This window comes from Colobus angolensis, unplaced genomic scaffold (assembly GCF_000951035.1).
Source record: "Colobus angolensis palliatus isolate OR3802 unplaced genomic scaffold, Cang.pa_1.0 Scaffold36, whole genome shotgun sequence".
Classification (NCBI taxonomy): Eukaryota; Metazoa; Chordata; class Mammalia; order Primates; family Cercopithecidae; genus Colobus; species Colobus angolensis.
In genome coordinates this window covers 4,994,963-5,009,125 of record NW_012116932.1, presented here as the reverse complement: position 1 = coordinate 5,009,125, position 14,163 = coordinate 4,994,963, and the positions used below count along the sequence as shown (strand labels likewise).

The following is a 14,163-nucleotide window of genomic DNA, read 5'->3' as shown; positions in this document are numbered from 1 at the left end:
TACCTACCATATAGGGTTGTTGTGAAAATAAAATGAGATAATCCGTGAGAAGCATCTGAGTATTGTTACTATTCCTGTGGGTGGGGCAAGGTTGGAGCAGTTGTTCTCCCTCTGAGTCAGATACTTTATTCGGTATATGGTGAAATCCAGTAACGACTGTATCTTGTTAAAAGTAAATAACACTAACAAATGATGGAGGAAAATTTAAAGTAGCATCATATCTAAACTAGATGCCAAAGAAAAGTTCCGACTTCCTGATGCTTTTGCTACAACAGCAACCGTGTTTCCATGTTTCCTCCCTTCCACTGTCTTCCCCTTCCCTCCCCAACTCTTTTTCTCCTTAAGTGACAGCATTAAAAATCGTGGCTACTGCTAATTGCACTCATAAAAGTAATTACATTGGAAGGAAACGGACAAGTCCAAAGATTGTCTTTAGATAAAAAAGTGACATTTATCCTCATTTCAAGGTAGAGGCAACTGAGATTCAGAGAATTCAAGTGGTTGTCCTGTGTTTTATAAAGGGCAACTAGCTGCCTCTGGCTCCAGGCTCTCTTGGTTCACTTTCCTTTGCTTGTTCATCCCAAAGCCATTCCCACCGGCTCAGCCTGGGTCCTCCCACACTTGACCTCCTGAACCCACCCAGTGTCCACATGTCTCCCGCACTGCTGCCCTGCTCTCAGCTAATGGGCTCAACACACTAACCAATAAGGGCATGCCCCACCCCACCTGAACCGCACCCTGTCGCCGCCCCCACCCCCACCCCGGCCATGCCAGTGAGGGCAGTACCAGCCAGAGCACTCACAATGTTGCCTATCTGAAGCATGGCTTCGAAGGTAGGGCTCATGCCATGATGCTCCATGGCCATGAAGATGGTGTTCACCACGATGCACAAGGTGATGGTGAGCTCTGCAAAGGGGTCCGTCACAAGCCCAAAGAGAATTGTCTTGAGTTTCACCCACATGGGGCAGCAATCCCAGATCAGATACTTCTGAGCCAAGTTGGTCAAGCAGGGTGGGCACTTCTGTTCAGACTCCTCAAGTTCTGCATTACAGGTGTGGTCAATGACAGCTGTCAGCCATGTGTCACCTTGGACCCCAATTCTGCGGTCATCCTCTAGGCCTTGTTGTTACTAATAACTACCACCTCCAACATTTTGACTTCAGTGGTCTCTCTGTCTCTGGTGTTCATTTCCTATATTTTGAACTCCTCTAGTCCTGCAACTCCAATTAATCTCTGCCCCATCCACTCCTTCAAACCACTGGCAATACACATTTTTACTGCCCATCACCTATATCATGTCCTTACTTCTCAATTTACCCAGCTTAGATTTCACATCCATCTCTCTAACTCCTCCCTTGCAGACACCCTCAGTTCCTTTGCCCCTCTCCTCATTCATTGTACTTGCCTGGCAAAACCTGAACTCTGAATAGACCTAATTTGTAGACTACTCTGTACTTGCACCCAACCAGCTGGACCTGGCTGGAAAAAAATACATAACTATGCTTACTGGCCCTCCTAGAGATCTGTGAGCCCCAGCCTTGCCCTGCCCAGAAATCTGGCTGTGTTTCTATATTATATTCCACTCCTTCAGTCTTCCAGATGACTGTTTCTCACTTCCTCTTCCCCCCTCTAACCTCCAGCCTTCTTTCTACTCCTCACTCTTTGTTGATGAGCTCCCTTTTATTTCACTCAGTATGTAGGATAGCTCACAAAAGAACTTCCCCTTCTTCTTACCACTAAATCTCTGGCATATCTGCAAGTCCCCCGGTATTCTGTCTTCGTGGCCCACATTATGGGTGGGTTGCTCTACCCCTCCCACTTGTGCCACGCCCTTTCCTCTTCTACCTACTCAAGGCCTTCATCATCCATAGTCCTCTTCCTTCCAGACCATTCCCATGAGTAGGTAAACATGCTTTAATTACCTCGCAGCTTTGAAAAAGTCTCCCTGGACCCCATGCTCTCTTTCATTACTGCTTCCTTAACAGCAAAATTCCTCCTAAGAGTTTTCTACACTTAACCTTCTATACCTCCTTACCTCTTTTTTTCTCTGCAGCCCCTGGAATCCAACTTTTACTGCTTCCAAATTCAAATAATCGATTTCCAGTTCTCATCTTACTCTTTTTTTTTTTTTTTTTTTTGAGACGGAGTCTCGCTCTGTCGCCCGGGCTAGAGTGCAGTGGCCGGATCTCAGCTCACTGCAAGCTCCGCCTCCCGGGTTTTTACGCCATTCTCCTGCCTCAGCCTCCTGAGTAGCTGGGACTACAGGCGCCCGCCACCTCGCCCGGCTAGTTTTTTGTATTTTTCAGTAGAGACGGGGTTTCACTGTGTTAGCCAGGATGGTCTCGATCTCCTGACCTCGTGATCCGCCCGTCTCGGCCTCCCAAAGTGCTGGGATTACAGGCTTGAGCCACCGCGCCCGGCCACTCTTATAGCATTTGACAGAATTTACATTGTTCTCCTTGAAACCAGTGTTCATTTGGCTCTGGGGACTGCACTATCTCTTGCTTTTTCTCCCATATTTCTCCACTTCTTTTCACTTTCTGTTTTTGTCTCTATCTTCCTTTCCTGCTTGTAAATGTTGGAGAACTCAAGCATTCTCACCTTAGCCTCTCTGTGTTTTGAACTTCATAGCCCTAAAAAACCATCTCTGTGCTGATTTCCATGAAATTAATGCGTCCAATTTCTGATCCCTTCCTGAACACTAGGCTCATCTCTCTACCTGCCTCCATTAAATCTCCATGTGGATCTGTAACTGTGGCCACCTCGATGGAGGGCAATTTCTTAGCTTTAGGTTTATCTATAAATTCTGCGGCAAGACATGCATCTGGAACAGATATCAGCCTATGTGTGCAAAGAAAGATGAAGTCCATTGTTTATAATCATAATAAAAAACGACAACTGATAAAGTATAATACATTATGAAAAAGGATGAGCAGATTTATTTGTGGTGATGTAGAAAAATATATATGTTTAATGTGTGTATGTGCATGCATGTGCTTATATATGCATAGAACATTGCTTGAAGAACATAAGATAAACTGGATTGTGGTGGGGGTGGGGCACGCACCAGGAGTCTGGGGAGCAAGAAGGGTCTATAGTGGGAAGGAGACATAACTGTCATTGCATACACATTTGCAGTGTTTACATTTTTTTTTTCACTATATGCACTTGAAAAATGAGTTTAGAGAAATAGAGAAAAATGAGTTTAGAGAAACAGTGCTTTTTCCTGATAGATAATTTAAGAATGTGTATGTAGTCAAGATTTATCAGTAGTATTTTTATTTGTTTTCTTGCATGTATGCCTTGCATATGAAGCTTTTCTCACTGCAAGGCTTGGAAAACACCTTCTCCATGTTTTTTTCTTTCTTTTGTAGTTTCACTTTTTCCACTTAAAACTTTGGTGCATTTGAAATTTATTTGGGCAAAGAGTAAGATATTGATGTGGTTTATTTTTTCCTATCTCTGATTATTTATAATAACATTACTTATTGAATAATTTTTCACTTTCCTAAGATTTGAAATGTCATTTTTGTCATGTTATTACCATTTATGTTCATGTGTTTTCATATACACATGTCCATTTCTCTTTCACAGATCAGACTATTTATTTTCACTGTCATGCTGTTTTAATCACTCACTGTGGATTTTAGAAACTACAGATGTCAAAACTGGCAAAGCATAGTTCTCTAAAGAAGTTGGCACATCCTGGGACCAAAATCAACAATCTCCGTTTGGAACAAAAGCAAGAACTTCCCTGGACCTATTTTGGCACTAAGATGAAGCACAGGAAGTAGTGATGAATGAGGACACTTTAGATGTGCCATTTTGGCAGGAAGCAGCCACCTGTGAGGCATGATGGGAAAAGAGAAGCAGCTTTGTAAACAGCCTTGACATTGCTGAACTTGATTGATTGCGGAGACAGAGAAGCTAAAAGTACCTACTTGCCAGCTTAAAACATGACCATGGCCCCCCTCAAAAGGATCTACTATGTAAAACTGATACAGAAAAAACTTTTCTCCCTTCATCCTGTTATGCTTAAAGAGGTCCCCCTGCTCCTGTAACACCAATGTCTCCACTGTGCCTACTCTCCTGCCACTGCAGGAGTCTGTTGAATATTCCTTCTCTTCCCTTACTCTTCAGTCTCTCCTACTGTCCCAGATGCTTCCCATTAGCATGCAAATATGCTCAAAACAAACAAACAAACAAACACTCCCCCAAACACAAAAACCAAAGAGGCTTCTTTCAATTCTACTTACTCTTTAATGTCATCTTACTGTCTTCTCTCTCTCACAGGCAGACTTCTTGAAAAAAAATTGTCTGTACACCATATCTTCATTTCTTCACCTCTCACTCGTTCTTTAAGCCCCTTCAATATGGCCTCTGCCTACCCTTTTACTCCATTAATCCTCTTTTGCTTAGATCACCAAAGACATCCATGTGACTAAAGCCCCTGCACCTTTTCATGTTTCATCTTACCTGACCTTTCCATAGCATTGCCTCTGTTGGCCTTTCTACTCTTCCTGAAGAAATTTTACTCTTGGCTCTGCTTTGTATTCTTCTAGGTTGTCTCTTATTTCTGTACCTTCCGTCTCAGTCTCCTTTGCTGGGTCTGTCCCTTCTGCTTAACTATTAAACACTTAGTTTGTTAGAACTGTGTCCTAGTCCTTCTTCTCTTCTTACTTCAACCCTTCTGTGTTAACTCATCCACTTGCATCTTCTCAAAATTACCACCTATATTCATACTGCTTTCATAGGTACATATATGAAAGGTGAAGTATGTTGGCAGAGAAACCAGTTAGGAGGAAACCAAGTACAAGATGGCAGTACTTGAACTCTGGGGTAGTGACAGTGGGGCTGATGGGAAATGGGAAGATATGAGCACTATCTAAGGGGCATAAGATTCAGGACTTTATGATGCATGTGGTTCTGGTATAAGCACCTTAAGATATGCTGATACAATAACTTATAACGGGAGCATTTTAGGGGGAGAAGGGGGCTTCACTGGGGATGAAGATGTTCCAAGGGCACCTGAAACCCAATATATCCCAGACTCAACTCATGATCTTCTCCTTTCATCTTTCCCCAGTGAAGCCCTGGGGAAAGATAATTTCATTATCTACATGTATCCAGAGTAACTTTTATAAAATGCAATGGTAACTTCCCTGCCTCCAGTCCTCTAATAGCACCTCACTCCTCTTAGCATGAAGTCCCATATCCTTAATGTGGTCCGGGAGGTTCTTGGGATCTGGTCCCATCTCATCCCTCTAGCCTGATTTTGAGTTCTCCTGGTTCTCTAGGTTACAGCTACACTAGGCTTTTTCATTCCTTCAAATGTTATTCTCTCTTCTGCTTTGCAGTCCTTTCAGCCTGGAATAATTCCCTGACTCCAGGCTAACCTTACCATATTTCACTCAGTATCCTGCACTTCCTCTTTAAGGCACTCACCACTCCAGTAACAACTTGTTTCATATCCTCGTACCCCCCACTAAACATGAGGGCAGAGACTCAGGTGTGCTCACTGCTGTGACCCAGCTTATTGAATTCTAGTTTGGACAACTGTGAAATCTCAGCTTGCATGCCAAGCATAGATGGTTCACATGCTTTGAGTTCAGTGAGTTGTCAAGCTCCTATTGGTTTGGGTCAAACTTTCTTAAGCACAATCCCTCTTAAAGAGGTGGCCTTTGTAAATCCTATTATGACTCTGGCAGCATGAAGCATCCTTCAGGTATCTCATGTGTGTAATGAATATAACATCTAACCAGAGAAGACGATGTGCCCTATGCTCAGAAAACTTTGACTTCTTTGATTTAACCTAAGGTTTCCTCTCCCCAGATTTTCTTTAAAGAGTCATTGTTTCTCTAGCTTTCTCTCTATTCTCACAGCATCTTCCTTAAGGGGAAGTCTGCCCTACCCCAACATATTTGACTATTACTTATTTTCTTCCTTTTTATCAGTTCACACTGTTATAAATTAGCATCACTCCCCTCCCCGCCTGCACCACCCAAATATCACCTTTGTGCATGCACTTGTCTTCTAGCTAATGGAGATCAGGCTGTGAGCAAAACAGGTACATCTCTGCCCTCATAGATTTTACAACCTAGTGAATAATAATAGCCAAATGTGGTGAGTACTTACTACATGCCATTCATGGTTCTAAGCATTTTGCTTGACCTGATTCATTTAATCCTCACAAAACTCTACAAGATAAGTATAGTCTCACTATTTTACAGGCTAAAAATCTGAGACACAGAAAAGTTACTGAAGCTCCAAGGTCACACTGTGCACCATAAATGGCAGAGGTACGATGCAAACCCAGGCAGCCGGGCTCCAGAGCGGTGTTCTAACTACTACCCTCTGTTGCCTCTCATTCATTCCATGACCTTCTTTGGTCTTACCTACATTGGGATGTGTTTGGGATATGCATTTTGCTCATTCCTATCTCATTCTTGCAAAATGCATTGTACTTGCTGTTCATGTCTGCGAACTTTCTCCTCAGGTTCTTACATAGTTGATCTCTTTATTTAATTCAAATTTATGTTCTTCTTGGAAAGAACTCTCCATCTCCTTCCCTACTTTATGTTTTCTCCTACTTCTTATATCTGAATATTCATGTTCATCTTTCGTGTCCCCTTCCCTGCTAGGATGTAGATTCCATGAGCTCAGCTCGTATCAGTTCACCACTGAATCCCAGCACCTGGAGCAATGCCACACACAAAAGGGGCTCAACAAATGCTTGTTGATAAGAGAATAAATGAAAGAAGAGAGAAGGAGTAAGCTTAACAGTTTTTGAGAATAAATGAAAAAACAAACTGTTTGTATTCAATGTTTGCTGTTTGATGACTAAGAGCAAAACAAAAACCAAAACAAACAAACAAAAACAAAGAAACCTATCTGGTTAAGAAAAAATTGTGGGAATAGCAACTTGGTCAAATTCTATGCCATGAAAAATGTTAGAAGTGCAGACTCTACTACAATGAACAGTGATATTAAATAATTATCAATGAGAAAAAATAATATAAGGGAGTCTGTACACGTTGTTGTTGAGAAATTGGTGCACATTTCTCAAAGCACAAACTCAGGTATGCAAGAAATGTAACTTAGTTGAATTCAATTTATGCTTCAAGTCCTCACCATGGGAATTGTCTTTTGTTAAGTCAATGTTGGGTACTATTTCAATATCTGAGTCTGTGTCTGAGTTTTGTAGGGCTCAAACCTGGTGGAGAGTTGAACAGATTCTTTGTCATTGCTAAGCGTATTTTGCCTGAGTTGTAGTTCCCATCCGGTCCCTGGTGGGAGAATCCATGAAGATGGCTCTTCTCTTTCTAGATTCCCTCTGTGGGTCTCATTCATCTTTTTCCACAGCCTTCACTGGGGTCTAAGTCATCACCCAGTTCCTCTCTGCTGTTCTGCAGCCACAGGACTCTCTCTGAGGCTGCTTCAGGCCTTCTCTAACCAAAGGTTGACCTAAGCTAAGGTTACCTTTCCCTAGATTTTCTTGAAAACATCATTGTTTCTCTTGCTTTTCTTACTCCACTCTCACAGTATCTTCCTTGAGTGGAAGTCTATCCTACCCCAAGATATCTGACTATTCCTTATTTTCTTCCTTTTTATCAGTTTACATCACTATAAATTAACATCACCACCCAGATATCACCTTTGTGCATGCACTGCTCTTCTAGGTAATGGAGATCCAGCTGTGAGCAAAACAGATACATCTCTGCATATCTGGTACATTACTGGTCAGTTCTACTCTACAATTTCCGTGCAAGTGAATCTCTGTCTAAGGCTTGCCACCTTTGGCTTCACCTAGAAAGTAAGGCACACATTGGCTCTGTTTTGAAATCCCTCAAACGTTTTTTCTGTTTTGGTTGCTCACCACTTCTTCCCCTCAAATTAGGATTCAGCCTAGGGCTGGGAGGAAAACACACAGGACTCCTTCTCAGGAGCACACTGGCACTCATGCTCCCTTACAACTCCTCCAGCCCAGGTCAGTTTAATTTGTCTAGGGGAGTAAGATAACTGGAAATGACTAAGGTTGCATTCTCCATACCATGAGGCAAAAAAAGGCTGGAATAGAACAGACCTCCTGCTCAGGGTTAGGGGGATGCAATCACCATGTGTGGATAGGTGGCCATGACTATTGCCACTCTCTTCCTCTACTAGCCCTTGGCTTGAAACCTAGACACATAGCTGGGGAGACTGAATGGATTCCCACTTGATTGGTAGAATTCTGAATTAACAAGGACTTAGTTAAATTGACTGATTAATGGACTTAAATTGTCTTCCAATATTCAGCATAATGGGGGCTTGAACAAGAAATTAAGTTACAACTGTGTAAGTTACAACCATGAAAGATATAATTTTGAAACCATGAAAAGGATAATTTTGCCATGTTGGAAAATTAAAGATGGTTAAATTTCTTGCACACCTGAGAGGGTGTGCTGAAATTCTCTGATGCCTGCCAGATCACTTTTAAAAATCTAGTTTTGTGATGCATGCAAAGCAGATACTAATTTGAACAAGAGATGAGCTGGGATATTTTATTCATCAAATTATTTGTTTTTGAAAAATTATGCATATAAAAAAATCACATTGATAAAAGATGATGGGGCCTAAGACATAAGAAGGAGGAGTATTAAGAATTCCAGTACGCAGAGATGGATGCTTTGACACGAGTTAGAGACATTGCTTCTGCTGCTGATATGGGAATTCATCATGGCACAGTGGACAAACAATGCAATGAGCAGCACTTACCCTCAAGGACGGAGGTTATGATACTGACAACACTCATTGCCCTTTGGGCTCGGAAAGGTTCGTCTAAGTATTCTGCTGACAAGAAAGTCTTCTTTTGTCCTGCATCGAATGCCTGCTGAGACACAAACAGAGTCAGGACACTCCCTTAACCTGACATCTTCATGGCAAAGTTGTATCATTCAGCCTCCTATTGGCCAGTCTCATATATAGTCATATGTCACTTAATGATAGAGACATGTTCCAACAAATACATCATTAGGTGATTTCATCATTCTGTGAACATCCTACATTGTATTTACACAAACAAATGCTATAGCCTTCTATACATCTAAGCTAAATAGTGTGGCCTATTGCTCCTAAGCTACAAATCTGTTCAGCATGTTATTGCTGAATACTGTAAGTATAAACAGTTAATAAACATAAAGAAAGTTTATAAAGTTTCCAACCATGAGGACTAAGCAAATGATACTAGTAGTCACTATTTATTGTTATCTGTCAGACATATATAAAAATGTTGGCACTTTATTATTTCACTTAACCCTCCAGCTATTTAGAAATCTTTTTACAAGGGGAGACAAGGAGGCTTGGATAATTTAAAGGACTTGCTAAAGGTGACTCAGGTGGTAACTGGCACAGTTGGGACTAAAATACAGGTCCATACTAAACAGAAGGGCCTAAAGAGTCAATCTTTCACTAGGCTGGTAATTTAACTAGACTGAATCAAGGTCAGAATATCTAAACACATGATAATCGCAGAAACAGAGAGAAGAGGGTGAGGGCCCATCACAAGAGAGGCATAAATGCCTTCAATGAGGCATTTTCTAGAGTGCTAATGCACTTCCAGCGAGCCCTGCAGGCTACCTTTGACTTTAAGGCTCTGTTTTGGTGATTCCATTTGCCTTGGAGACCTACTCTATACCTTCTGTGCTCTCTCTGTGCCTGAGGAGGGAGACCTGTACAAAATGCATTACCCTTGCCCTCTGGTTCTGGCCAGGTTTGGTTAATGGGAGGCCATAGGCAAGACATTCAAGGATAGAATGAGAGACAAGTCAGGTATTTTCCCCTGGCTGCTTCTCTTCTGTGCTATGAATAAGTAGCAGAGCTGTGATTCTCTACTAAGATCACAAGTTCTGCCACACAGCCTCTCTGACACATGAGGGCAGCTCCTGCTTTAGTCTGATTCTGGTCCTTTCCTTCATCCCTTCAGCCTAGGCATGTAACAACTTCCCTCTGTTACTAGTTTCAAGGTGCCTCACTGTCCCTTATTCATTCCCTAAGCCTAGCCCACACCTCTGTAAATACTTTACTAAACTCTATTAGCCCATTGCAGTGGTCCATCTGTTTCTTGCTGAGACCCTGAATCACATGGCATCGAATTAGAGACCGAGCTAAGGCAACTCTGTAAGACTTACCTGTATCAGTGGAACCATATATTGGTCCCTTTACAATTCTGTCTGCAAATTGCTCTGTATCCCTGGCTAGCCAGAGAGGGTAAATGAAAAACACTAGAAACATCATTACTGAAACTGGAGGGGAGAGCTCAAATTAACTCACAGCTCCCAATCCAATGAGGAATCCCTGACTTGCCATTACACTCTGCTATTATTCTATTAAAGAGTGCTGGCCAGTTAGTCACTGTTGCCTAATTTGTTCATTTTGGCAAATTATTTCTTTGGTGAGTAAAGCAAGGAATACTGTGCTTCTATTCAGATCTGTCCTAAGAAACTCCCAGAATTTATCTGGGTTCCATTTGCCCAGCCTAGAGGAGTTTGCATAGAGCCATAAGCAGGAAGAGAAGGGTCCTTCAGTTTTTCTCATACCTGTCCAGGAAGAAAGCAGGCCTATCACTGAGGCAGTGATGTTGAGTGGGGACAGAGAAACACTGATAAGAAATATGGGGTCAAATGGAATATAATTTGCATCACTGTACTGCAGAATAAACCAGGAAACCTGTTTGACCTCAGGCCAACTCAATCTCTCTCTCTCTGGGTCTCATCTTCCATGTCTGTAAAAAAGGAGTAGAATGGGGAGGCATTGGACAGGATGATGGCTAAAGATCCCTTCCATTGGTGACACTCAGGCTTCTATGGCCCAAGGTTTCTAGCTGGAAGACAGCCTGGGGGAGTCTGAAGCATTCACAAACTCACCGAGACTTCAACAGCTCCAGGAGCAAGCTCACCAGTGGGTGGCAGTGGGTGTTCATCTTCTCCATGCCTGGAGTCAGGGTTGCTGGGTTGAGGAAGAGGACTTCTAGGGAGGGGGCCTTGCTGGCCAGCACTCCCACCCAGCAGCAGGGAGCCCAGATGGCTTTCGTGGTCTCCAGGAAAGACTCCATCATTTGTGACTACCTCAGGGAGTGAAATATCTCGGCCGGGGGACCGGAAATGGAACACGCTGCCATGGCTAGCCCGGCGTTTTCCAGAGGCAAGGCCTAGAAAAGACTGGGCATTGCCCCAAAGGAGCAAGAAGGCTGGAAACTGGTCTTCTGGAAAATCTAGAGCCCAACACTTCCCTCTACCTACTCCCATTTCCCCGCCCCTATTTTTATGACCTTTCAGTAGCTAAGTAAAGGCACAAATCTAAGGGGTATTCTAGGTATGCATGATGAGGGAAAAGGAAAAAAGGAGATTCTAGACAGACTCGGGGAAAGACCAGGAGAGAGAAGAGATCACAGGGTGCCGATGCTCAGCAAATAGGTTATCATGGCCAGGAATATGTCAGAGGAAACCTTGTCATCTGGATAGGTCAACTGTTTGCCAACCTTTGGCCACAGGGCTAGACAAAGCTGTCTTAAGTTCCCTTTTCCACATGCAAAGTTGTGACCTAAGGAGGCTACTACACATACCAGTACTGGAACATACTTGGTAAGTGGTTGTTGAATGAACGAGTGCCCTTCATTGTCTGAAAATTAGGTTGTGAAATTCATTAGATCCTGTCTGTATGAGTGTGAGAGTTTGTGTTGCACAGGAGGAGACAAGAACTGTACAGTGTAATGAGCTTCTAGGATCCCTCGAGGCTTGAACAGTCAACAATGGAGAGATTGAAGGAAGGGTTGCAGCCTAATTTCCTGGAAGAATAATGTCATTCCTCCAAATCAATAAACATTTCCCATCAAAATCTTCCATTGAGGGAACTGTGTGGCTTAGAGTTGCCAGAGAAAAGAGCTAATTCACCAGCCCAGAGCCCTCAGAGAATTAGTGTGCTGGGTTAGGTAGTTCCCACGACCATAGTGAAACTTGATCATAGCAAACCATCATTTCTGTCCTCAGGTGGTCTATAGTATGTCCAAAATCTAAACATTGACTTCATACCAAACTCTGATCATACTGACTTATTCCACTCACCTTCCTTAATTCCTTTTATTTACCAAACTACTGAAGTGGAGAATCTTGCCAACTGGGGTTCTCCTTAATAATCCCCTTATCTCACAGAACCAGTTTCCTCTCTTGATCATTTGAAGCCCGATCCTGTTTAGCAACCATTACTAAAAGCCCAGTATTATAAAAAGTAGAGTACTCGCTGCCTGTAATACACGCCCAAGGACTACAGAACTCATAAAATGCAAAAATCCTTCCCATTTTTGAAGCAAATGAGAAAAATCGACACATCCATATTAAAGAAAGGAATACTACATTATTTGCACTTGAGCACCAAGCAAACCAATGAAGAAACTAAGAAGAAAATTTTGGTTGCATATTTGACAGCAGTGTCTCCTTGGCCACGAGTTATTTTAGAATTAAGCTTTTTGACAAATGGTGGGCAATGTCCTCTGAGTAAAAACATTAGAATTGCTTTAAAAGGCATCCTCTGAGGAAACCAACTGGTCTGTGATTTTCCACAAAAACCCTCCTGGGTCTCTCCTATATATTCCTCTATTTCATTTCTGTGGGTTATAAAATGGCTTTATACAAAAACTGCATTAGGTCTATTTACCAGATGAATGTACCTGGGAAAAGAGGGAGAAGATGCCTTCCTGGATGGGCTCCAATCAATCAGTTAGCATTAAAGCAGTACTCAAACGGTGCCTCCCCATCTTTGCACATACATGTTGTTCTTTCTGCCAGGAAAATACTCCTCCCCAAATTCTCTCAAGTCTTCAATTACTGGAAGAATCTCTACATGCTATTTATCATTGACCCCAATTATCCCCTCCTCCAGGAGGCCTTTTCTGATACCTATCCAGCCCCATGAGAGTGGATGTTTCTTCCTCGATTGTCAAAACACCACGTATGTGTCTCTAATACACTATTTAACACATAGCTGTGTTTATATCTGCCTCCTCCACCCAAATGGAAATCCTTGGGAGAAGAACATGTTCTAGTCATCTCTTTATACCAAGCACCTAGTACTGTTGAATGAACAAGTTGCAGCTCTTCTTTTTTCCCTTTGAAAATAAGCATCACTGGAGAGACAAGCACACATACCAATTACTGGACATCCAAGTGCTAATCTGCGTGGGGCTGACAGAATGGGGGTAATTAAAGCCCAATTCAGTGTCATTGACATTTCCATGGAAGCTGTGATTCATCCTGTTCTGTGATTGTCTGAACTGTGCCCCATGTATGCCAGGTGCTTCTCAAAAGAGGCAAAGCAAGAAAGAGGAGGGCACAGATGCAGATAGATGCTGAAGTGTGGGTGTGTCATGAGGTTGGTGTGCATGCGAGTGTGTCTGTATATGCACACATAAATCTGAGGGTTTGAGAGACGGTATTGCAAAAAAGTAAAACATCCTTTGGCTTAGCACAGGAAAAGAGATTGAGAGGGAAGAGAGAGGCATGAAACATAAAAATAGCCATGTTGATCCCCTTTTCCACACTGTTAGTGTGGAGCCACCCTCCCACACAGCCGATATTATGTGTCAGACCTACAGAAAGGGCATATTTGGGGTAAAAGGACTTTCAAGGGGCAGGAAGGTGGTGGGAGGAAGCATGTCGAGGAAAGTTGCAGTGCAAATTTTAGAGTGGGAGGCAGAAAGTTATTATGGGGGGAACAGAATTGCTACAGGGTCTGAGGTGAGGTGCTGAAGCCATTCCCAGGCTGGATTGTGTCACAGAGATGGGTGCTGGGAACTTTTCTGCTAAAAACAGGTGACAGCTTGAATTGCAGGGCCTTAGGAAGGAGGTCAGAAATTATACCCAACAATTATGTAAAATTCTGATGTGTCAATTTTAAATAAACTCAGTAAAAAATAAAAACCACCTCGACACATCAGGAAAAAAAAAAAAAAAAGGTGTGTGAAGGAATCTTAGCACCACAGACAGGCAACCTTGGGCTGTAGAACTGCAGACCAGAGGTCAGAAGGAAGCTGTCCTTTGAGGTCAGAAATTATACCCAACAATTATGTAAAATTCTGATGTGTCAATTTTAAATAAACTCAGTAAAAAATAAAAACCACCTCGACACATCAGG

General features: G+C 42.5%; 1 protein-coding gene across 3 annotated transcripts in view; it reads right to left on the bottom strand.

Moving 5' to 3' along the window:
* Positions 1–14,163, bottom strand: part of SCN10A (sodium channel, voltage gated, type X alpha subunit) — a 97,973-nt gene that overhangs the window by 43,699 nt on the left and 40,111 nt on the right. For 2 of the 3 annotated variants that reach the window (XM_011953301.1, XM_011953302.1), the window contains exons 11-13: positions 10,902–11,195; positions 8,755–8,866; positions 803–1,041 (exon numbers count right to left, since the gene is read on the bottom strand). In XM_011953301.1, the coding sequence (XP_011808691.1) occupies positions 803–1,041; positions 8,755–8,866; positions 10,902–11,195 (645 nt within the window). The remainder of the gene's footprint in view (positions 1–802; positions 1,042–8,754; positions 8,867–10,901; positions 11,196–14,163) is intronic. The other variant, XM_011953303.1, reaches the window with a different exon arrangement.